We start from the raw sequence: 23,838 nt of genomic DNA, 5'->3' as shown, positions 1-23,838 counted from the left end.
GATCAAAAAATTCAGGATCAAAAAAGTTTAAGTTCTGATATATCGAATAATATTATATTACTTTATAATAAAGGCCTAACAAGTTATTTAAGTGAATTGTGAAACAATTTTATTGACGCTCCATAATTCATAATTTCTGGCACAATCCTGTGCTCATGAATGTGCACTGGATTCCTTGAGAATTTTCAGCGAATCGTAATATTTTGACAGTGGCAAGTGCCCGCAGCCACATACGTACATAAATTCACATATTTGTATGTGCATATGTCATCTTGCTTCGTACCTGTGCGCAAGTAGTATATTTGAATACGATTTGATAAAAAAATAAGATGATTTTCAAATTTCGCGGGCTACGTACATTTTTTTCTATTGGTACACTCGTCTCGAAGACTTGTTCACGGTTTTAGCAATATAGCATGCTTAGTTTGTTTGAGAGAGACATAAATAAGACAAGTGTTTTGCGTGTTCGGCGATTTCATTTCGAAAAAAAATGGATCAAAGAAGTTGCATCGAATGTTGTGTAAAAAGTGAAATTAAGTGCTCAAAAACACTTGAAATGTTTACAGTACCATACGGTTAGAGTACTCTGAGTCAAAAATAATATTTACAAGTGAAACAAGCTTTTCACAGAAGATCGCGAAAATGTGAATGACGACGCTCGCTCTGGATGCCCCAGCACATCAACAACCGATGAAAATGTTGAGAAAGTGAAGAAAATTTTATGAAGAATCGTCGAATCACAATTAGAGAAGTTGCCGGAGATGTCAGCATATCGGTTAGCTCATTTCATGCAATCTTTTTGGAACTTTGGGCATGAAGCGTGTGGCAGCGAAGTTCGTTTCAAATTTGCTTAATTTTGACCAAAAACAACGACGCATGAGAATCGCTCAGGAACTGTTAAATGACATCAACGATGATCCAGATTTGCTTAAAGGGTCAATGGTGGAGTCCAGGAGCGCCATGGCCAAAAAAAGCGCGCCAAGTTCGAGTTCAAGGCTTTGCTCACTGTTTTCTTCGATTACCATTGCAATTCATAAGAAATATATTTAATTGCATGTTAGAGACTAATACTTCTCACGACTATGGAAAATTGCTCAAATTACCGCCATACCCAAACCAGGAAAAGATGCCAACAAAACTGCCTCATATCAACCCGCTTATTGCCAATACTTTCAAAAGTGTTTCAAAAAATATTGTTCGACCGACTAGAACCAATTTTAATAGCAAAAAAAGTGATACCAAGCCATCAATTCGGATTTAGACGGCCACACTCAACAGTCCAACAAATCCAGAGGGTTGCTAACAAAATACTTAACGATATGAATGACAAAAAATATTGTGTAGCTGTGTACCTGGGCATTGCAAAAGCCTTTGATAAAGTTTGGCATAAAGGACTTTTGCATAAGCTCAAACGAATCTTTCCACAAAACTGTTTTGAACTTTTGAAGAGCTACATAACTGATTGAAAATTTTATATAAGATATGAAGATGAATATTCCGATATTTCACCAATGACAGCTGGTGTACCGCAAGGCAGTGTATTAGGTCCTCTTTTTTATGTTATATACACCGCAGATGTGCCAACTCCGTCAACAGATAATGCAATGATAGCAACGTTCGCGAATGATACTGTATTAATGGCATCAAACAATGACGAAAAATTGGCGACCTTTACACTTCAAAAATTAATAAACAATACAGTAAACTGTTTTGACAAATGGGATATAGACGTTAATAAAGACAAAACTATACAACTATACAAACAAAAAGATATCAAAATATAATCTTTCTTTAAAAAACAACAAAATAAAAATCTGCCCAAACATCAGCAAAATATCTTGGAATAACTATTGACGAAAAACTGATATGGAAACAGCATATCATTAACAAAAGAAACCAAATTAAGAATAAGTACCGGCAATTACGTTGGTAATCGGAGGAGCATCAAAACGATCACTCTATAATAAAGTGACTATGCTATCTGGAAATACGGAATAGAAATATGGGGAACGGCTAAAAACACAAATCTTCAGCTCATACAGCGAACACAATCCAAAATATTACGAAATATAACAAATACTGGTTGGTTTATTTCCAATGAAGCCATACATTGTGTCTTGCTTCGAGGATTTGAAAAAACACTGGCAAAAGTGTATTATATCTGAGGGGGACTACTTTCAAGGAGATAAAATAATTAATGAATAAATAAATATTTTTTAAGAAAAATTAAAATTCACCTTATTTTTTTAACACACCTTATATAAAGATGTATTTATGTGTGATCGATTGTTTTTTATGCATAAATATGAAGCATTTCTCTACGAAGAAATTAATTTGATTTGATTGAAGGAATTTAATAACACTGTAACGAAAGTTTTAACTAATTACACCGTCGGTATATTTTTGGATGATTTGTTGTTTCTAATAACGCTACTAATAGCCGGTACTGAATTGAGAATACTTGTTTTTTAATCATATTTTTATATTTTATTGAATAAGTAACGAAATTTGAAATAATCAAAAAGGAAAGATTTGCAAATGAAATGAAAAGTAAAAAAAAAAATATAAATATATTATTAATGGTCACATTTAAAAGTTATATATGTGGCTAACCTACAGCATCAAAATTCTTTGTTCTTCATTCTTTACAAGCAAATTTTACTCAACTCCTGTTTGATTTGATTAGTTGAGTATATTGCTGTTAACTTTTGGTGAAAAATATGTCTGTGGTATACAACGTTCGCAAAACGAATCTACCTCTATGCGTTTCTGTCATTGAGAATTCTCTATACATTAACGTGCTCTGCCCAATCGTTGTTTAAACAGCAATGAAGCAAAATGAGTAATTTTTATCGTATATCACCAATGTAATCTCAGTGCTTTCGTAAACAAACTGCTGTCATGGCCTCGGTTACGTCAGCCAATCAGCTGATTCCTTCAAAATCGCTGAGAGCCATTAACGGCCTGATATTGGCCCCATCTCTGAAACATTTTCACCACGGTTACAACGAACAGAAGCTCTGAGAGTTATGTCTACCTACTGCACCGTATCAAAGCGAATTGTTCAAGTGATAAGTGGATCAGTACCAATTGATTTATAAGATATCGAAAGAAAAAGTTCAGCTCAAGTTCTTATTCTACTAATAAGTTATTAATTAAATTCGCAATACACTTTTTTCTGTGTGTTTATAAATGAAAAAAAATAAAAAATTATATCTACCTAAAACTAGACTAGGCATTTGTTTACTATTTCGAAAACTTGTATAACGGTCAACTTAATTAGAAAATGTTTACTACAAATTACTAACGTGAGGAAGAATTTGAATAGGCGTTTTCGCTAATTGCATTATGCGATATTCCCCCCTTTTAATATTTTCAATTTGAAATTAGAAGAATCTAAATTCATAAACTTACAATATTTATGGCTCATAAAATAAACAACAACATACAACAGTATGCTTAACGACTACACCTACACTACTACCAAGCTAGCTTTAGAAAAAGCCCAGAAAAGCAACAAGTCAGGCTATCATGAAATACTTCAGGCTCAAAGATAAGCGCACATACACATACATGTGTATTATGTATGATATAGATAAACAAAAAGGCTGAAAGGGGGCTTTTGCTGGGTTGTTGCTGCTTCTGCTGATACGCGCTACTCACGTCATTGATGTTGCTGGTGGACGAGCAAGATTTAAGCGCACGTATCGATTCTGTGAATATAAATATGAAATAGTTTCTCTTTGTAATCGCAGACGATAACATCTCTTCCGTTGCGAGTGAAATCAGAATTGTCAGTAGTGAACACGCAAAGCAGAATATTTGGAGGACCAAAAGTGTATAAAAGTAAAAAAAAAATTGCGATTTCAATACAAGAAAAATTTGAAGTGATTAAGAAAAACTAATTGGGTGAGAAAAAGAGTGTGTGAAATATTTTTGCTTCCTTGGGCAATAATTTCTAAATCTTTTTTTTGCACGTTTTAATAATTAAAAGTGGATTAAAGCGAAAATTTTCAACTTTGCATCGGATATGAAAATATAATAGCATAGAAATACACAAACAAGAATACATACATGTCCAAAAGTGTTTCTTCATGGCAGGGATTGCTGTTGCCTTATACTCTGAAGCTCTCTAGAAATGTGTGTTGTTCACCTATAAAGCAGTTTTTAAGTGCGCTAAATTATCGAGTGCAAATTTTACCACTTTCACCGCGGAGTATTATTGAGCTCACGTTTGAGTCCTATGCTTGTGTCTTCATAACTTTTCCGCATTTCTCCTTTTTTTTTGCATTTCGATTAGTATAATTCCCATTATCATATAGAACATAAAAAATACTTGTTGCCTTAAAAAACGCTCATTGTATCGCACGTCCCGTAAACTTTAACTTCGAAATTCTTAAACATTGTGCAAAATTCATGCCATTTTAATAAATAAAAGTTAACTCTCAAGCCCCGCTATAAACATGAATTGTAGAAAGTTTGCTTGAGCGAACACGCTTGAAATTATATTAATAATTTTTCAATAAATTCAACGGCTTTCGCCACCGCTTAGTTGGATCATAATGGAAGTAGGCCAGATTTATATACAGGGTAGGCCATTTAAAGCGGGCCCATTTGTTTCTGAAAAAAAACATTGAAAAAAACATTTTTTTTGTGTTGATATGAAAAATCATTTATTTTGATTCAAGGAGATTTGTTCCAGCTAGTTTTTGAAAATGATATCCTTCAAATGTTTGCCTCTGGCCTTGATGGCCAAATGTGTCCTTTTTTCGGCGTTTTCCATCGTTTTGGCCAATATTTCGGCCGGTATGGCGGCGATTTCGTGTCGGATATTGTTTTTAAGTTGAGTTAGAGTCCTTGGCTTGTTGATGTATACCTTGGATTTCAGATAACCCCACAAATAAAAGTCCGGTGGCGTCAAATCTGGTGATCTCGGTGGCCACGGAAAATCACCATTTTTCGAAATCAACCTTCCAGGGAACAATGGCTTCAAATTTAATTTTTAATTTTTGTGCCATTTGAATTTTGTACGGAAACATTTTCAAATCGATGCGAATTATGCGCCTGAGTGTTGTCCTGGCGATGCCTAATTCCTGAGAACGACGATAACTCGATGTTCGCGGAGCCTCCTCAACACTGGCTCGTACAGCCTCGATATTTTCAGCAGAACGTCGTGTACGTTGTCTGGATGCGTGGCTGGTATTGCTGAGACTACCGTGGTTAATAAATTTTGCGTATAAACGCTGTAAAGTGCTTTTGGATGGCGCACTTTTAACTTTATTTTTTTTTTTAAACGCACGTTGAGTTTTCACAATTGAGAAGTTATTTTGGATGTAAAGCTGAATTATTTCAGCGCGTTCTTTTGGAGTGTACTGCTCCATGGTAAAAATTGTCTTGGACTGACGCTTCCAACGCGCTATGTCATTAGTCGATCTGACGTTCCTGTCAAAAGTTATAGGGTTGCCCGATGGGCCCGCTTTAAATGGCCTACCCTGTAGTTTGGGGAAAAAGAAATACACTTTTTTTGAGTAAAATTTGTTCGCAAATGGTTTAAAACAGTTTTATGGTCGATCTTTAGCTCCCGGGCGATACTACGACTACTAATAAGCCGGTCTACTTCGATTATTTCTATGATTTTATCGACATTTTCGACATTATCGACATTTTCTTTAAAAGCAAAACTATCTGAACAGAAGCCACGAAACCAAAATTGCACGTAATTAGCTATTACAGTATCGACATCCTAAACACCACTCAAAATTTCGGCGGTCTGGCTCGCATTTTCGCCTTTATCAAAGAAAAACTGTAAAATATACCAAATTTTCTCTTTGTTGACTTCCATTGTTAACACCCTGTAACTCACAACTGAATGGAACAAACAAAAAAACCCTAATGTTTTTGATGTGAAATGTCACCTTAACAACGATCATATACTTCAAATTGTTTGATCGATACTCTGTGAGATATCGATAACTACAGCCATATTCCGCGAAAATGATGGTTTTCTTTTTCCCCAAAACAAAATCGACCAATAACAAATCTCAGTGGAAGTAGTAAGTTTTATCAATTTCAATTTAACTAAACAGTGTGAGCTATACAACTATTATTTCAAATTTATTGAATTTTTTTTACATATTTACATAGTTTGAAGCTTGAATTTATGTGATTTTTATAGGAGAATGAACTACATTTTCATTAAAAAAATACTAAAGTTAAATAAGAATTAAATAAAATGTCAAGACTTCTCACCAAGTTCCCTGTACTCTTACACGAAATTCAAAGGCATATCTTAAGGCTTATAAGGATTTTAGAACCATTTATGGAGCATATATTTTGAATTTAATGACACATTTTAAAATAAGATTTTTAAGAGCACACTTCGGCTTGCCCTGGTTATCAAGTAAATGAAAAGAACTAATATGTAATCTTGTCGGGTAGCGATGTAGTTTCAAATACCTAAAATAATAACAAAAAATTAAATTTTAATAAGTCATCAATTTATTTACTCAAAACTAGGTAAAACGCGTTAATTCCCTTTGTAAAGACCATTTCTGGCAAATTTTAAGTTCATACAAATACTAACAGATTTATGCCAAACTTAGCAATAACCCTGCTGGGAAAAATACTAGTTGTGAACTACAAGTGGGCGCAAAATTGTCGCTTTACGGAAGATTTATAATTTTTGTAAATGGCGTCGTACGTCAATCATATTTGACACTTGTGAACTAGACAACTGCAGCAACAAAAGGACAAGCAATGGAACGCATAAAGGGCAAAGGAAAAGATTTCAATCACTCAAAATATATTTTTATTTTCTTTAGTAAACAAGTTATTCCAACCCGAAATTAGATGATTAACTTTGCACCACCTTGCACCAGTTCACTCTTCAGCTCAACCAGTGTTTTCTATGTTAGCAAGTGATTTTTTCCACATGATGATGTCCTACGAAATGTCAATCGCCCGGCCATGTATCAGCCAAATACCTGTTAAAAGACGCATTCATAAAAGCCAAAAAAATTATAGTCCAATATGTTCCTAAAACAAGCAGTGTATTCAGTTAAAATATAAAAAAGGACTTCTATTTCCTTCCCTTTCGATGTTTTAACAGTTTTTCAAATTTATATTAAAGGTACAGAATAGGTTTTTTCTTAAAATTAAATGATAACTTAATCAGGTACAGTAATAAGTTAAACATTCAAAAATTGATTCAAACTCAAACTATGTATAAGAAAATGCTAAAAAAAAGGAAACGAATTATTTAAAAAACCTAATAAAGAGATGAAATTTAAGGTATTCACTTTAGGAGCAAATAGAATTAATGTTAATTAAATTTCGGTTCCATATTTTATGTGTCCGGTTGCTACAAGTAAGTTTCTGCCAATAAGTAGAGAATAAAACTGCTTCGGATGCTTGTGAAAGAACTTTAGTTGTGGAAAAAAGTTAATATTACAATAATACAGAATTAATTTATATAATATACAGAAATAATTTATATGTGAAGGGTGTGAAATGAATACTTCCTTTGACGTTTTAAGGCTTAAACTGAGCTAGTGTAACAATATAAATCCGTTCTTCTGATCTACTGACATGTGAGGTGAGCGAGGCTACAAACAAAAAGATAACAAATTTCATTCAAATATAATATTAATTAATTTTTGCCTTGAATGTAGTGTTTTTCAAAAAAATAAATTCCTTATGTGCTTCTATAGATACGTCGTAAACTTTCTCAACTAAAAATAAATCAACTACTTTGCAGACAAATTCATCATTATTATAATGTTTCTTCACTAGTTTGGCTTTTTCCTGCAGGGAAGTATGGTTGTACATACATACACATTCGATAACACCGTTTGCAGTTCAATATGATTTTTTGATGAACCTTAAACTTGTGCTCACAGAATCCATATCAGTATTGTTGAATGAGAAGCGTGCTTCTTCAGAACGACTGATTTTTATTTAAGTGGAAAACTGGTGCTTTTGTTTAGTTACACAAAATTAGTGATAGTGATTTAGCTTCACCATAAAATTTTTTTTTCAAATTTGTAGATCTTTATTATAAATATATGAAATTATATTATGGTATTTCATTAAGTTTATAGACTCGCACGCGTTCATATAATAATTTTGAGTTGCGCAGAAAACAAAAAACCAGATTTGAATAATTTTCAAATAATTTTCCCTAAGTTATTGTTGTGTTATGTACTTTTTAACAAATGTAAATATTTGAAATAGGCACCCGCAAAATTGAAAACAGTGAAAGTTATTACAACAAGGTAAAATACTAAAGACAACAACAACAAGCTCATAGCAGCAACTCGAAGTCGACCATACTTGAGGTGAGCTTTCATTAAATGCTCATATTTACGGTTAATGGCTTAGATGCATACTACGCACATATATGTAAATACGTATGTGTGTATGTATCTACATATGCCAAAGATGATTTTTAAAATAACTTAATTGATTTTATTACCGCGCGCTGGGTGCGATTATTTATTCTCATATGTATGGATACAGTGGCCGTCAAAATAATAGCAGCACACCACATTGCAATGTATTGAATACTTGTTTATTACGTTTTCTTATTATTATTATTATTTAATTATTTAAATTCTGTCTAATAGAAACGTGGCCAGCGAAATTCAAACTTAAAATTACATTACAACAAAATTTAAATGCTGATAAATAGACGTAATATTTTTGCAATGCGTGTTATGCAATTTGTTAGTTTTGTGAGAAGTTTAGAAAGCATACGTTTTTTTACAAAATGACAAAAAATACGTTTCCAAAGCAAGATTTGTTTGTGAGAAAGCCGAACTTATCGTTGCATGAATCTGAAATAGTTTTAAAGGAAAATGGTGTTATTGTATCCCAAGACACAAATCGGGACGTTTACATACAGAAGACTTAAAATTTCGAATCAAATTGAAAAAATACTTTAATGGGCTAAGGCAAATTCAGAAGGGAATTGAACAAACGTATTAGTCACGGATGAATCTGCCTTTTGGGCGAATACGTCTGTTCTGGTGTAGTGCTGATAGCCGATAGCTTTAACGAACTTTTAAGCATCCAATGAAGGTTCATGAAACAGAAGTTCCCTCGCACATTTTAGTAAAATTTAGTTTGGGCTGACTGTTAATCTCTGGAATCAATGGGGCGACCGTTATTAGAAAAAACGACGAAGAGAGTGTCCTCCTTCGCTTCTAAACGCAGTCACTTCCCGTATTCTATATAATTTAAGCTGCAATTATTGAAAGTTTTGCTCGCGAGTGTCACATCTGGCATGGAGATGGCGAGCGTAGTTTTATTAAGACACCTTGTTACAATATACGAGTATATTCTCAGATGCGGCTACAACATCTCACAGTAAGTACGAGTATTTGAGCCCATTTGACCCTCCGATGATAAAACAATAAAACACAACACCTCGCAACCAACAGGATATTGTAACTATAGAGTAAGACATGGCGTTTAGAAATATCTCACAAGGATCTTTGCTAAGGTCAACATTGTTGAATGTAATGTACGACGGGATTCTTAAGATTGTGATGACAGCAAATGTAACTGTGGTGGGTTACGCAGATGATATTGCTCTAAAGATTATGTGCAAAGGTGGTTGAACAACGCTAATCTAGAGCTGGCGACACAAAACACTGATCTGGTCCTTATCAGTAAATGTAGTCGGAGCGAGAGCCTCACTATTTCGGTTGGAGTGCATGACATCGCATCCCAAGTATGGTTAAAGTATCTTGGAGTCCACGGTGGAGGTCTTGAGGTCGTAGAAGAAAGATGCTTTCCACTGTTACTGACTCTATTTCCTATATGCCACCCCAGTATGACCAGTAGGGCGAACGAGGTGTTCAAAAGAGGTACCGCAAGCTAACAGACTTAGTGCGCTCACAGTAGCATTTTAGTACAGAACAGTATCTGATGATGCAATCTGCGTTATAGCCAGTAAAGTTCCTTTTGATATATGTACGAGCAGAGGAACTTAAGGTCACTCACGTTGGCACAAACCGACACCTGAAGACAAGATAACCAAGCGTGAACGTACGAAGGCAAATTGGGTAAATAGATGGGATCACTCGTCCAAAGGCAAAGAACATATAAGATGATCCCCAAACTAGGTGAATGGATAACGAGAAAATACGGTGAAACAGATTATTATCTAACCCAAATTCTCAGTGGGCATGGAGTCTTTCTTGCGTACCTCAACCGTTTTAATCTAGCAAATAATTCAACCTGCCCTGAGTGCGTCAGCGAACATAAAAGTGCAGAACACGTGACTTTTCACATACGATAACCTTGAACGCAAATATTAAACTCGAAATGGGAAGCAGTACAAATATGTACAGCAAGGATCGTAATAAAACTCTGAAACTTAGAATGGAAGCGCAAACCGTAAGCAGAGCGAATTCGGCCGATGTATTATACAACACCCAACAGATGTGTCACTCAAAGAAGCTGTACCAAAGAAACTGTATTCACGAATAGATGACAAGCATGAACGTGTGAGGTAAAGCCTCAAGAGAAACCCAAACATACAACAAGTCGATATCGAGTAACAATGTTGCAACTTTCCAATGCCCCATTGATCACAAAGCAATAGAGGCTATCGATAGCGTATAACCCCAATAAGCAATTGGGAGAAGAACCTGGACGCAGGTACCTGTGTGTCTAAATTGCATAAACACGGCTCGACCTTGATGAAATGCTTTTAGCAGTCCCAGGAATCAGCCAAGAGGGAAGGAATATTAAAGGGTTAGTGGGAGCATGCCCCACATACCACTGGTGTGACGGCACCTTCGATGATGTTTCTGACATTTTCGATTTTAACCTCCTCTGGGTATAAAAAACAGCAAAATAGGAATAGTTAACTTCGAACATAAATTTGAAGCTTTACTTTCATAGGAAAAACTGTGGAGGAAAGTAGCAACGTAGTGAGGTTTAGATAAATACGATTTGTTTATAACAACCGAGAATAAACAAATTTAAACGACTAAGAAAGCCATATTGCCCTGAAAGCAATTATAATGGAACAAATTAAACAAAAAAACACAATTTTCTGTATTTTCTTTTTATCAGAAATATTTTAAATTCTCACTCCTCAGGTACTCGCGTCATGTGGATCGGAACACCACTTATTCTGTTATTGGCTTTAACGCCACAGGCCATAATCAGTGTAAAGCGACGCGATCTAGAAACCGTATTTCAATGGAAACAGCTCGTCTATGGTTTCCCTACTGAACAAGATCGTCAAGAAGCATTGAATAGCGGCAATTTCGTGCCAAATAGTGGTGCACCAATCGGTGTGGCACCACATCATCAGTGTAAGTAATTTTGAAAAATTGTCAGATATAAAATAAAAGAAACACTGGACCTCTCTACTTACAGCACAAAAAGGAACACGCGTATTCACCACGATCCCCAAATTCCAAACAGGCATTCCATACACACTGGCGACTGTGAGTGATACTAATGAACCGAATGGCCCTGTGTTGAATCCATATCCAAATTATGGATGGCATAATGCTCATGGACGTGATTGTGATAAAATTACTTCCGTATTTCGTGTGGCGGTGGGTTAAAATAACGAATAGAAATATCTAAAATATTTATTAATATTTCCTTTTCTATACTCCCAGTTGACAGAGTGTGATCAGATGGTGGTTATTGATACGGGTGTCATCGGCATGACTCAATATTGTCCACCACAACTACTGATATTCGATTTAAATACAGATACATTAGTTCATCGCTATCGTTTCGAAACAAACGTGTACACGCCAAACGCTTCACTACTCATCACACCAGTGGTTGTTGTGCATGATCCTCCTCCAAAAGGGCGCTGCCAACGCCTACATGTGTACATTGTACGTAAGAATTGGAAGCGCTCGTACAGTGAGACCAGTTTTTCTCTTTACTAACTTCTATTCACATACATTCTTACATTTTTGTCTTCTCTGTTTGTATAAATAAACCATTCAAGGCTGATGTCACATATCACGGTCTCGTTATTTATGACTCGGAGCAGAATACCGCCTGGCGTGCCGAGAATAAATTCATGTACCCAGATCCCAATTATGGCACTCACACCATTGCTGGTGAAAGCTTCACACTGATGGATGGCATGTTTGCTTTGGCCACCGATCAACGTCAACTCTACTTCCATCCATTGGCCAGCAACAGTGAATACGCAGTGCCATTGAATGTGTTGAACAATCGTACCAATTGGGCTAACAACGTGGAGTCAATGCAAGATCAATTCCGTTTATTGGGTCAGCGTAGTAGTGAATGTGCAGCGGAAACGATGGATAGTCATAATAATCTCTATTGTGTTACATTCAATCCAATTAAGTTGACCATGTGGAATCCTAATAGGCCATTTAATGTAAAAAAGGAGTTGCAAGTGCCAGCAGATCCGCGTCTAATAGAATTTGTCAGCGACATGAAGGTGTTTAAAAACGATGCAGGCAAGGAAGAATTGTGGATGATATCAATTCGTTATCAGGTATATACACACATATTTCCTTTGCTTGGAGCTTTTTCTTTAAGGAACAACCAATGACAGCAATGTACTTTTATTTTCTTATAATTGCACAGAAAATTGCATCGGGCACTTTGAGTGGCAGTGAAGTTAACTTTCGAGTTGTAAGGCGGCTGCTTGATGACATACAGCATGTGTCTCATCAAGATCTGAGCCAGCGACTTATATTCACATAAAATGATTTATAGCATGTTGCGCACCATATTCATTACAAAGTTAAATAAATTACAAAAAAACTTGTGAAAAAAGGTATCATACTCGTATTATTAGGAATTTCATATATATAATTTGCCCGAAACATCATCTGAATTAAAAATAGTATTTAATAAAATGTTTGTCATTCAATTGATTATTTTCATTTACTTTAATAAATTTTTAATGGCAATTCCCATAAATTCAGTAAATTCAAAAAGTAAACTGAAAATACTACATCTTATTGCTTGAACTAGCTTAGATAAAATTTGCGATTCCGCGAACATCAGCCTTGTAGAGGTTTTTTTTTACTTTTGGTGTAATTTATGCGTTCTAATGCATTTAGAATTGGCCCCACACATCTGCCTTTTATAGGCAAATTATCACTGCGCACTATTTCTTGTTCATGTACTTTAAATAATCCAGGTTAATGCTGGTTCCCATATATAAAGTTGTCAAAAAAGTCTTGCGGTATTTTTATTGAATTTTCAATTGTTCATAAAATTGGTTATAATAATGCGATTTAAGTTAAATATGCGCCGTTTTGTTCGATGACGAGTTCCCAACGAGATGCCAACTTCATAATGCCCCTCTTATAGAAGATCGCTTCCCTATTGTCAAAAAACTCGGAGAGCCAATTTTCACAGGACTCTCTTGTGGACAACTTCCGACTACCAAGCTCGTTCGCCACGGACAGAAATAGGTGGTAATCACTTGGTGCGAAATCCGGACTATACGGTGGATGCAAAAGAACCTCCCATCCGAGCTCCCGGAGCTTCTGGCGCGTCACCAAAGATGTGTGTGGCCTGGCGTTGTCCTTATGGAAGACAATTCGGCCTCTGTTGATCAAAGATGGCCTTTTCTGCATGAGTTCTGCATTCAAGCCGTCCAGTTGTTGGCAGTACAGGTCCGAATTAAGCGTTTGGCCATAGGGGAGCAGCTCATAGTGGATGATTCCCTGCCAATCCCACCAAACACACAGAAGAACCTTCCTGGCCGTCAATCCAGGCTTGGCCACCGTCTGGGCAGCTTCACCGCTTTTCGACCACGACCGTTTGCGCTTCACGTTGTCGTAAGTGACCCACTTTTCATCGCCTGTTACCATCCGCTTCAAAAACGGGTCGATTTTGTTGCGATTCAGAAGTGATTCGCACGCATCCATACGGGCAAAAATGTTTTTTTGCGTCAAGTCGTGAGGCACCCATACATCGAGCTTCTTTTTGAATCCAAGCTTCTTCAAATGGTTTATAACGGTTTTATGACTCATGCCCAGCTCTTGGCCGATGCTACGGCTGCTACTATGCCGGTCTCTTTCGATCAATTCAGCGATTTTATCGCAATTTTTGACGACAGGCCTTCCGGACCGTGGCGCATCTTCGATCACCTCTGCACCAGAACGAAAACGTTGAAACCATCGTTGTGCGGTGGAAATGGAAACTGTATCGGGTCCATAAACTGCACAAATTTTATTGGCAGCATGAGATGCATTTTTGCCTTTATCGTAGTAGTACTGTAAAATATGCCGTATTTTCTCTTTATTTTGCTCCATGTTTGCGACGCTATAACTCACGAACGACTAAAAGCAAACAACAATTAATCAAACGCGTGAACCGATGCGACGAATACAACTAGAACTACGCGCTTGCAAAGACAAGCTAGCGGAAATACCGCAAGACTTTTTTGGCAACCTTATATTTTGCCTTTAATTTTTCTAGGAGCAATATTATTTTTATTTATTCTTGCTGCATCTCTAGCACCAAACTAACATTTCTCTTGCAAGATTGTGCCCTACGATATTTTCCTTCTCTTCAGAACTTAACAGCTGTTTTCCAACATTTTGAATTCTACAAAATTCAAAAACAAAAAAAATTGTTTGCCACCTTAAATAAAAGTCATTGTATGACTAACAAATATTTATCCCGTATAACTAATATATTTTTCGCACTGATGCATAAAAATTAACTGCCATGTCTTTACTTATTCAAACAAATCAAACAAATTTCTGCTTGCTCATGCAAAGCACGCACATCAGCTTGCTTTCAGTATTATTTAACAGCTTAGCAGCTTAGCCAAAAAACAATTTTTTTTGTAAGCAAAAACTCGAAAAATTAGCAATATTTCTGTTGCATTGTTCACTGAATTTATGTAAATTGCCACTAGTATATATGTATATGTATGTATGTAATTAAGCTAAAATAACTTTATTTTAAGTTGCTTATGCTTCGAAGAGGTACTAAACCAAAGTCCAATATAAAACTACATTCGAGTATATTCTTATTGATTTATTTCTAGCCCTATACAGGTAAAAATTTGCTTAAAAAATTCACATGAAAGGTTTTTATACTTCAGCATAAGTTTTAATATTTACTTTCAAAGAATTACAATTTTATATAAAAGAAAGATATAAAAAACGAATAGAAGTTGTCACTATATATTGAGAATAATATATTAAAGTTATAAATAAACTTACATATAAATATAACAGTTCTAAAAAATAGTGTTTCTTTGTTTATGTATCTTATTGTGAAAAATGTGTGGTAAGTACTTATTACGTAGTATTCAACATGCAGCTTGTGTAGGTGCCATAAAAGTCATAATGTTACATCCCAATAGACCCACTCAACAAACAGCTGCCTATAGAACTTTTTATGCGTGAGACTTCAGCCAATATTGGGTTCAGATTCAGTGAGTCAAGTTGCCGAATTCAAAGCGATTTGACCTTTATTAGTTTTCTTGGCAAATTCTTAAGATCAGATTATATCCTTCCTTTTGTATTGTATATTTCATCAAAAATTTCTAAGAGATACTCGAGAAGAGGTAGATTAAGTAGAGAGGATTTCATTATCTTCTAAACTGATGTTCGAGAAGACCGGGAGAAGGTACTTGATAACTCTGTCTCTTTGCGACTACCTGTCTTTGATAGCATCTTCTGGGCAGAAGTACTATGGAGGGGTTGAAAGTTCTCTGCAGAGTATTAAAAACTGATTTCGAAGTGATACACACATTTCTTATTTTTTTAGATCGGCTTTGGCATCAGCAACTACAAATTCCAGAACAGTTGAACTTTGCAAGAAGATCAAATATTGCTACATCAGATTACACAGAATGAGCAAAAGGGGCACAAACGAATTTCTGAAAACAGATGGACAAGGATAGGAATTCCCTAACTCGCGTAGCTGTTTGGGAACACTTATAATACATAAAAAACTGAAAGCCTTCTTAGTAATTTAATAAGCGATATACAATGTAGCCCAAAATTAATAATCCAAATTTAGTTTTGAATAAATTTTTTCCTCTTCTTACCGCTAACGCGATTTCGGCCGAGTTTAATAAAGCGCGCCAGTCGGACACACCAAGTGAAGCCAAGTACTTCTCCACCAGATCTTTCCAACGCAATGGAGGCCTTCCTTTTCCTCTGCTACCACCAGCTGGTACCGCATCAAATACTTTCGGAGTTGGAACGTTTGTATCCATTCGGACGACATGACCCAGCCAAAGTAGCCGCTGGATCTTTATTCGCTGCGCTATGTCTATGTCGTCGTAAAGCTCATACAGCTCATTGTTCCATCGTCTGCGATATTCGCCGTTGCCGACGTGCCAAGGTCCAAAAATCTTACGCAGAATCTTTCTCTCAAACACTCCAAGCGTCGCTTCATCGTCCAAGCTTCTGCGCCATACGTTAGGACGGCCATGATGAGAGCCTTGTAGAGTGTTAGTTTTGTTCGTCGAGAGAGGACTTTGCTGCTCAATTGCCTACTTAGTACAAAGTAGCATTTGTTGGCAAGAGAGATTCTACGTTGGATTTCAAGGCTGACATTGTTATCGGTGTTAATGCTGGTTCCTAAATACACGAAGCCTTTACAACCTCGAAATTATAACTGTCAACAGTGAAGTGGGTGCCGATACGTGAGCGCGCCAACTGTTTGCTCGAAGACAGGAGATTCTTCGTTTTGTCCTCGTTCAACACCAGACCCATTCGCTTTGCCTCTTTATCCAGTTTGAAGAAAGCAGAACTAACAGCGCGGTTGTTAAGACCGATGGGTCAATATCATCGGCATACGCCAACACTTGTACGCTTTTATAAAATATTGTGCCTGAGCGATTAAGTTGTGCGGCTCATACTATGCTCTCCATCATCAGGTTAAAGAAGTCATACGATAGCGAGTCACCCTGTCTGACACCTCGTTTGGTATCAAACAGCTCGGAGAGGTCCTTCCTAATGCTGACGGCGCTGCTGGTGTTGAGCAACGTCATCTTGCATAGCCGTATTAGTTTTGTGGGGATACCAAATTCAGACATCGCGGCATACAAGTAACTCCTTTCCGTACTGTCGAATGCAGCTTTGAAATGTGTCTCGATTCTCCTTTCATGGGTCTTTTCCAAGATTTAGCGTATTGTGAATATTTGGTCGATGGTAGACTTTCCAGGTCTAAAGCCACACTGATAAGGTCCAGGTTGATGGTGGGTTTCAGCCTTTCATACAATACGCTCGCTAGAACCTTAAAGGTGATATTTAGAAGACTAATCCCGCGATAATTGGCACAGATTTCAGGATCGCCCTTCTTATGGATTGGGCAGAGCACACTTAAATTCCAATCGGCAGGCATGCTTTCATCCGACCATATTTTGTATAGGAGCTCATGCATGCACCTTACCAGCTCCTCGCCGCCATGTTTTAATAGCTCCGTCGGCAGTCCGTCGGCGCCTGCAGCTTTGTTGTTCTTTAGCCGCGTTATCGCTATTCTCACCTCGTCATGGTCGGATAGCGGAACGTCAATTCCGTCTTCGTCGATTGGGGTATCGGGATCTTCACATTCTCTATGACATGCGCAGCTGTCACTGTTTAACAGATTCGAGAAGTTTTCCTCCATAATTTAAGCTTGCTCTGAACGTCAGTCACCAGATCACTGTCTTTGTTCTTACAGAAAAACGCCCCGGTCGTAAAACCTTCTGTAAGCCGCCGAACTTTCTCGTAGAATTTTCGGCGTTGTTCCTATTGGCCAGCATCTAAAGATCCTCGCACTCACGTATTTCGGCTTCTCGTTTCTTCTTTCGGATAATACGTCTCTCTTCCTTTTTTAGCTCTCTGTAGCGATCCCACATGGCTCGCGTTTCGAATAACTTTTTTACTAAATAAAAAATATGATTTTAAGTTATGGGAATTTTTCTTTACCTTTACGCGCTCTATTGCTTATCTGTTTGTATACTTCAGCTGCCTTGTTTACAAGTGTGAAATACGATAGGCGTATGACGAAAGCACTGCTTACTTTTGTATGTAAATTAACCTATCGTTTTTCTCTAAAAAGTTAATTGCAATAAATAATTGGCACTTACACCCTTTAGTGGGTGTTTTACCTGGATGCTTTCCCACAAATTGAGAACCGTATAGTTTTGCGCCGTATAGTTTTACGCCTCCGAATGGTAGATATTTTTCATTGCAGAAAGGCACTCGGAGGTTTCCCTTGCCTGCCGAGGGGTGACCGCTATTAGAAAAAACTTTTTCTGTCACTTGGTGTCATAAGCCCGTAGATTCGAACCTGTGCAGTTCCGATTGGTAGACAAGCACCATTTGACTATGGCGGCAATAATGAGAATTTAAAAGAAATCGGCTACTAAACATCTCGAGCCACTAAGATGCTTAATTATTATCACTGACCTATCGGCATGCCAATGTTATTAGAAATAGGAGAACGGACGCTTCATACGAAGAAACGGAGAAAAATTTGTTCTTTCGTGATGTACTATTCGTTTTTCAATATTCCTCTGTTTCTACCTATATGGTAGGTGAATTCGGTTTCAAAAATAAGTAAAGCAAAATTTTATTTAATATTCTGCCCTACTTAAAACTAACTGAAAGATGTTCGCTAAAAAAACATTGGGAAATAATTGTTTTTGTTTTCGCCATCTACTGATTAAGTTCTGATTAAGCGCTTAATCAGGCATTGAGGGAACAGCTCTTGGTGGAATACCAAGCTTCTACAACAATAAAAATCAAGGCATCCAGAAGAAATTAATATTGACACGCATATCAGATGACTGCTAACAGCTAAACAAAATATTTACATAAATAAGATAAGATTAAATAATTCGGAATTACAAATTTCCGGCACTTGTAGCACAATAAACTTGTCTTAAATAAATGACACCTTCCATACACAAATATTGAATCAACTGTAAATTCTTAATTTTGTATTATTTCTGATACGAAATAAAGTTCATGAAAAAACAATCGCAAAAAAGGTTATTAATTAATACTTATTTGTCGATTAAAGAAAGACACGAGTACTGCAAATAACTGCTAAGCGTTAATATTGCGAAAAAATTAAACAAAAAAGAGTTTACAAAAACAAATGAAAGCTTTGGTATGCAAAAGTAATTTGTATGTCATTTGTCGAACAACGAACCATGCGAGGCATTTCGTGATGTTTTATAGACGATACAAATATATGTACGTAATATGGTACAGGTGCATATAAGCGCATATTTATGCATACATAATAATTAACATCCATACACGCATAAAAAATACACTGCGCGAAATTGAATTAAAGCCACCTTGTTTTTCCACAAGACATTTGATTAAAAGATCTAAAGCATATACATTTATTACATTGTGCAGTAATATTTACTAGTAGTCTGGCAAAAAAAAAAAATTTCATTTAAACGCTATACAAATTTCCAGTACTACATAAAACATAAAAAAAGTTAAAAGGCAAAATGTAAAGAGGAAAAACCGGGCATCGTTGTATTTGAAACAAATTTGAATATCATAAATAATAGAGCCTCTAAAGGAATTTCACGAGGTGTATGTACTTCTACATACAGACTTAAGCACATATAAAAATAATTAAACGCAAAGGCAAAATATTTATATACATGACATAGCCAGGCAATTTAAATTCATTTAATAATTTTATCTTATCTAAAATTTGACTTAACACTTATTAATTTATTGTATTTATGTATTTTATTTATTTCGTATATGTACATATATATTTTTTTGTGCTACTAAGACGATTAACTACAGGCGATTTATATGTACATAAAAAAGCAATTTTATTCTTAGACTAACATAATTTGACTAGAAAAAAACTCAAATATATGAGTACTTAATATTACCTTAACACTAATAAAGTGGCATTAAATAATTAAAAAATACATTTGTGGTCAGTAGACAAAAGACCATTAAGTAGTCCAGGTAATATAGAGCTCCAAAATTTAGGGCATTTGCAAGAATTTTTTTATACAATAAAAAATGGAACACGATATAATATTTAAAATTTTTTAGGCTTTTTATTTAATTTCTTTTACATACAAAAATAAAAATATTTTTTTTATTTTAAAAGTTGTCGGCCTCGGTAGTCTAATGTAAGTGCACTAGCCTGCCATCCCAGAGGTTATGGGTTCGAATCCCACCTAAACCTTGCTCCTCGCACCTACTTTCCCTGTTTCTAAAAACAAACAAAAAAATGTATTCTTCAATCCCAAAAACTTATCCTTTCCATCCTTATTCCCGCACAATATACCGCTAAAACAAGCTAAACCAGTGGCATTGCATCAGTGGCGCCAGCAAGAGGAAGCGGGCGAACGCGGTAATAGCGCAGACACACGAAATTTAGCGAAGTCCTCAACCACTGCGCAAGCCTTCTGACAGAAAAATGTGACACAGTACAATACTTAGGACTGGTAGCGACAGGCTTATCACCTACCCTATCAGAAATCAAAATATATTGACGAAACCAACGCAAGACTGAGTCTTGTCGAGGACTTTGCTCCCGAGAGCAGTAAACAAAGCAAAAATAAAAACGGCGTTGAAGTTGACCCTCCTGAAAAATTGGACTTGGACGGTTATAGTCCATTTTGGTTCTTCTAATTATCTGAAACACAAGAACCAAAAAAATTATTAATCAGTTTGACTGTAGGGCAACTAGGGCCGCCAAGAAGGAGAGCTGGAGAGATTTTTGTTCTTCGATCGAATCTACCAGAGATTCTGCGAGGCTCAGCCGTATTTTGTCCAAAGATCAGTCAATGCTCAGTCTTGACCCAAGAAGCCAGATGGCACTTGGACTTCTACGGCAGAAGAGTCTCTAGAACTTATCTTAAATACTCATTTTCCCGGATGTAGCGCTCACGATAGCGATGTTGGGAGAATTCGGCGGAGTCGCTATGACCCACAGCATCTTGCCGATGTAATAGTCACAAAAGAGAAGGTTGCATGATCAATCAAATCATGTTTACCTTTCAAATCTGCAGACCCTGACGGGATTTTTCCCAAGATGTTACAGGAAACCCTTGATAATATTCTACCATGGATTGTGGATTGTGGTGTTGGAGCTGGTATATATTCTCATAGACTTACAATAAAATTGAAAGAACTGTGCGTCTCTTTAATGCTTGCAGTGTCTTTCAGGCGGAAGTACTGGCAATTGGAGAAGCTTGTAGGCTACTAATCGCAGATCCCTCTTTTAAGGGCAATATCGCTATTCTTTTGGATAGCCAAACTGCAATCCAGGCACTGGTTTCGGCTACAACAACCTTTAAAGTGGTGGAACAAAGTAGGACTAACCTTACCACCTTGAGCGAAAACCATAAAGTTACCTTAATCTGGGTCCCGGGACATCGGAGCATTGAAGGTAATGAAAAAGCAGATGAACTGGCAAGAAGGGGATCTGCCATGAATAACGCTCTTGCAGAATCGGTAGTCATACCAGTAGGTGCAGTCTAGAGTTCAATTTCCCTAAAATACGCAGATTGTAGATGGAGAGACCAGGCGAAATGCAAAATTAGTAAAACGTTATGGTCAACCTACAACCTTAAGCAATCATCAACATTGATAAACATGAAACGACGAGACGCTTGGAGACTAACGGCAGTCATAACTGGCTTTTGGTCTGTGGGAGAACAAGCAGCCAAAATGGGCATCTCTCACAACACATACTGATAAGGTTCTTGAACCGCACAGGCTGGATATAGTCATGCTGTAAATAACTGTTAAACAAGTTGGTAACGAGGATGTGGCAACAAAATGGTGCGGCAGCGCTAGATGGATTCTTAAAGAATTACCACTTAAACCAACCAACCAACCATTACTGTAGCTATGTCTTGACAATACCAGGTCGAAAAAAGTAGTTTTAAGATAATTGAGTTTAAAGTTTTGAGAGTGGCCGCGTGACGAATTTGGCTCTACCTGCTACTGTGAATATCCTTCCAAAAATTTGACAGTATATTCTTAAAAGCCTATACGTTCAAAATATAAAAATAATCGATTTTTTGAAAATTCGAGACCACCGGAACCCCTTAAAATATTGAAATATTAAATTATCGAAGTTGTTGCTATTCAGTCCAGCCTTAATACTTTCCGGAATAGAGTGGCATAATCATACAGCTCTAATGAACAACAGTCGACTGGAAGAAACTCAATTATAAGTACATTTCTAGATCTCTGTGATTTCGTCAGCTGAAGTTTGTCCTACAAATAGGGCTATTACATTCTCACAACTCAAATATAAGAATTCCGTTTCTTGCCACCAAAAAGTGCATAATGTAGCAACCGGGAATTATAGCTCACCATGACAATATATGAGCAAATATATCAACACATACAGTGTTACGTTATTGGATGCTACATTCACCTTGTTGACTGGCTTTGATCCAAGTTTACCATAAAATATTTCAAATTTGTGAAATACGGTAAAATAACCTGCATAGCGAGCTTGCGTCTTGTTTCCTGTGGAGTAAACGAAGCATAGATTTCTCAGCTGTAGACTAACTTCTTAGCCTGAAATGTCTTTGTTTGTGCCCCGCTTCAGCAATAAGTGAGAGGGAGTGTGCCTCATAGCATATAAAATCGAGAATGCGTCATTGTACAAAAATTAAATTATTGCCACCTTTTTTTTGCCGAAGTCTATCACCAACAACCGCTTCCCTGAAATGATTTTACATTCATCCGAAAACACAATTTCCTGCCAATGAACTGATGTCAAATGCGTTTTTTCTGGTTATGTCAGCTCTTCTTCTCTTTCAGCTTCTCGATGTCTCATTGCATCTTAAAGCACGAGCCATTTCCCTACTTGTGATATTTTCGCTGAAATAACAAAAAATTTTCATCGCATAATCTTCCGCTTTGTTAAGCACTTCATATTTTGCACATTAAATTTGATAATGAAAATTTGAGTGATACACCAAAAAAGGATCACTTACCTTCTACTCAAATATGAACGAGACGGTATCAATAAAACGGTCCGCGGATGACATATGGCAAAAATAATTTTTTTGTTTTTTGATAGGACTGTTGTAAGCTTACATGGCAAATTTCAGCGTGATATGTCACATAGTTTGTTTTCTGTGCTACTCTAAACAAGTCAAGCTCGAGTGTGTTCTTCGAATTTAACGATGGAAATTAAAGTTGAACAAAGAATTTGTTTGAAATTTTATTATTCCAACAAAATTTCAGACGCCTTAAAAATGTTGCAGACAACCTATGGGGACTCTGCTCTATCGCCCTTGGGGGAACCTGTTATCCCTATAGGGCGCGTCCCCAGGTGGTGGATAGGGGAACGCCTCCCAGATATGGAAGGTAGGAGAGTAGGTCTCCCGCGAACCACACAGGTCGAAGACGTAAACTTCGTTAAAAAAAAACTCCCTCAATCCAAGGTGTCATGCGACCCGTGCCTATTGGGTGGGTTTGGCAGCCGGGGGACTAAATAAGGCTGTCTTCGTACGGAGACCTCCTGATATCAGGCCGCCTCAGGTTGTAACGGTGGCCTTGCCATGGTATGGGGAGCTGCCATGGTCGACCGGATATTTCCCCTATATCCTCTTTGGTCAGCGCGCATGGCGACATGCGCAGCTCCCTTGGCGGGGCAGGTGACCGTACGAACCAGATGAAATGAAACCACAAAAACTTAAAAATTCGGATGACGGGAAAACAAACACGGAACAAACGGACAAAATGACGGGAAAACATACCGACGCATCGACAGCACGGACTGATAAAAAACCAAACACGCGGACAGAACTACAGGACAAGCAAACAGACAGACAGAAGGAAGCGGCGGACGCACTTAAAAAACAGACAGACAATTGGACAAGACGTACAA

At 36.9% G+C, this 23,838-nt stretch overlaps 1 protein-coding gene across 3 annotated transcripts; it reads left to right on the top strand.

The window, feature by feature from the left end:
- The first annotated feature begins 3,754 nt into the window (after positions 1–3,754).
- On the top strand, positions 3,755–15,134 carry LOC129252942 (protein yellow). Of its 3 annotated transcripts, none has more exons than XM_054891132.1 (6): positions 3,755–3,909; positions 11,112–11,330; positions 11,395–11,579; positions 11,646–11,873; positions 11,990–12,511; positions 12,604–15,134. In XM_054891132.1, exons 2-6 carry the CDS (start codon positions 11,123–11,125, stop codon positions 12,721–12,723), a joined length of 1,263 nt encoding a protein of 420 aa, XP_054747107.1. In that variant the 5' UTR covers positions 3,755–3,909; positions 11,112–11,122; the 3' UTR covers positions 12,724–15,134. The 3 variants fall into 3 exon arrangements, with proteins under 3 accessions (XP_054747107.1, XP_054747109.1, XP_054747108.1); XM_054891134.1 differs by lacking the exon at positions 3,755–3,909 and adding an exon at positions 7,576–7,594; XM_054891133.1 differs by lacking the exon at positions 3,755–3,909 and adding an exon at positions 8,265–8,336.
- Positions 15,135–23,838: the final 8,704 nt, after the last annotated feature.

Source organism: Anastrepha obliqua, chromosome 1, assembly GCF_027943255.1.
Source record: "Anastrepha obliqua isolate idAnaObli1 chromosome 1, idAnaObli1_1.0, whole genome shotgun sequence".
NCBI classification, from domain to species: Eukaryota; Metazoa; Arthropoda; class Insecta; order Diptera; family Tephritidae; genus Anastrepha; species Anastrepha obliqua.
Note: the sequence above shows the minus strand (reverse complement) of the source record. Positions and strands in the feature narration are given on the sequence as shown.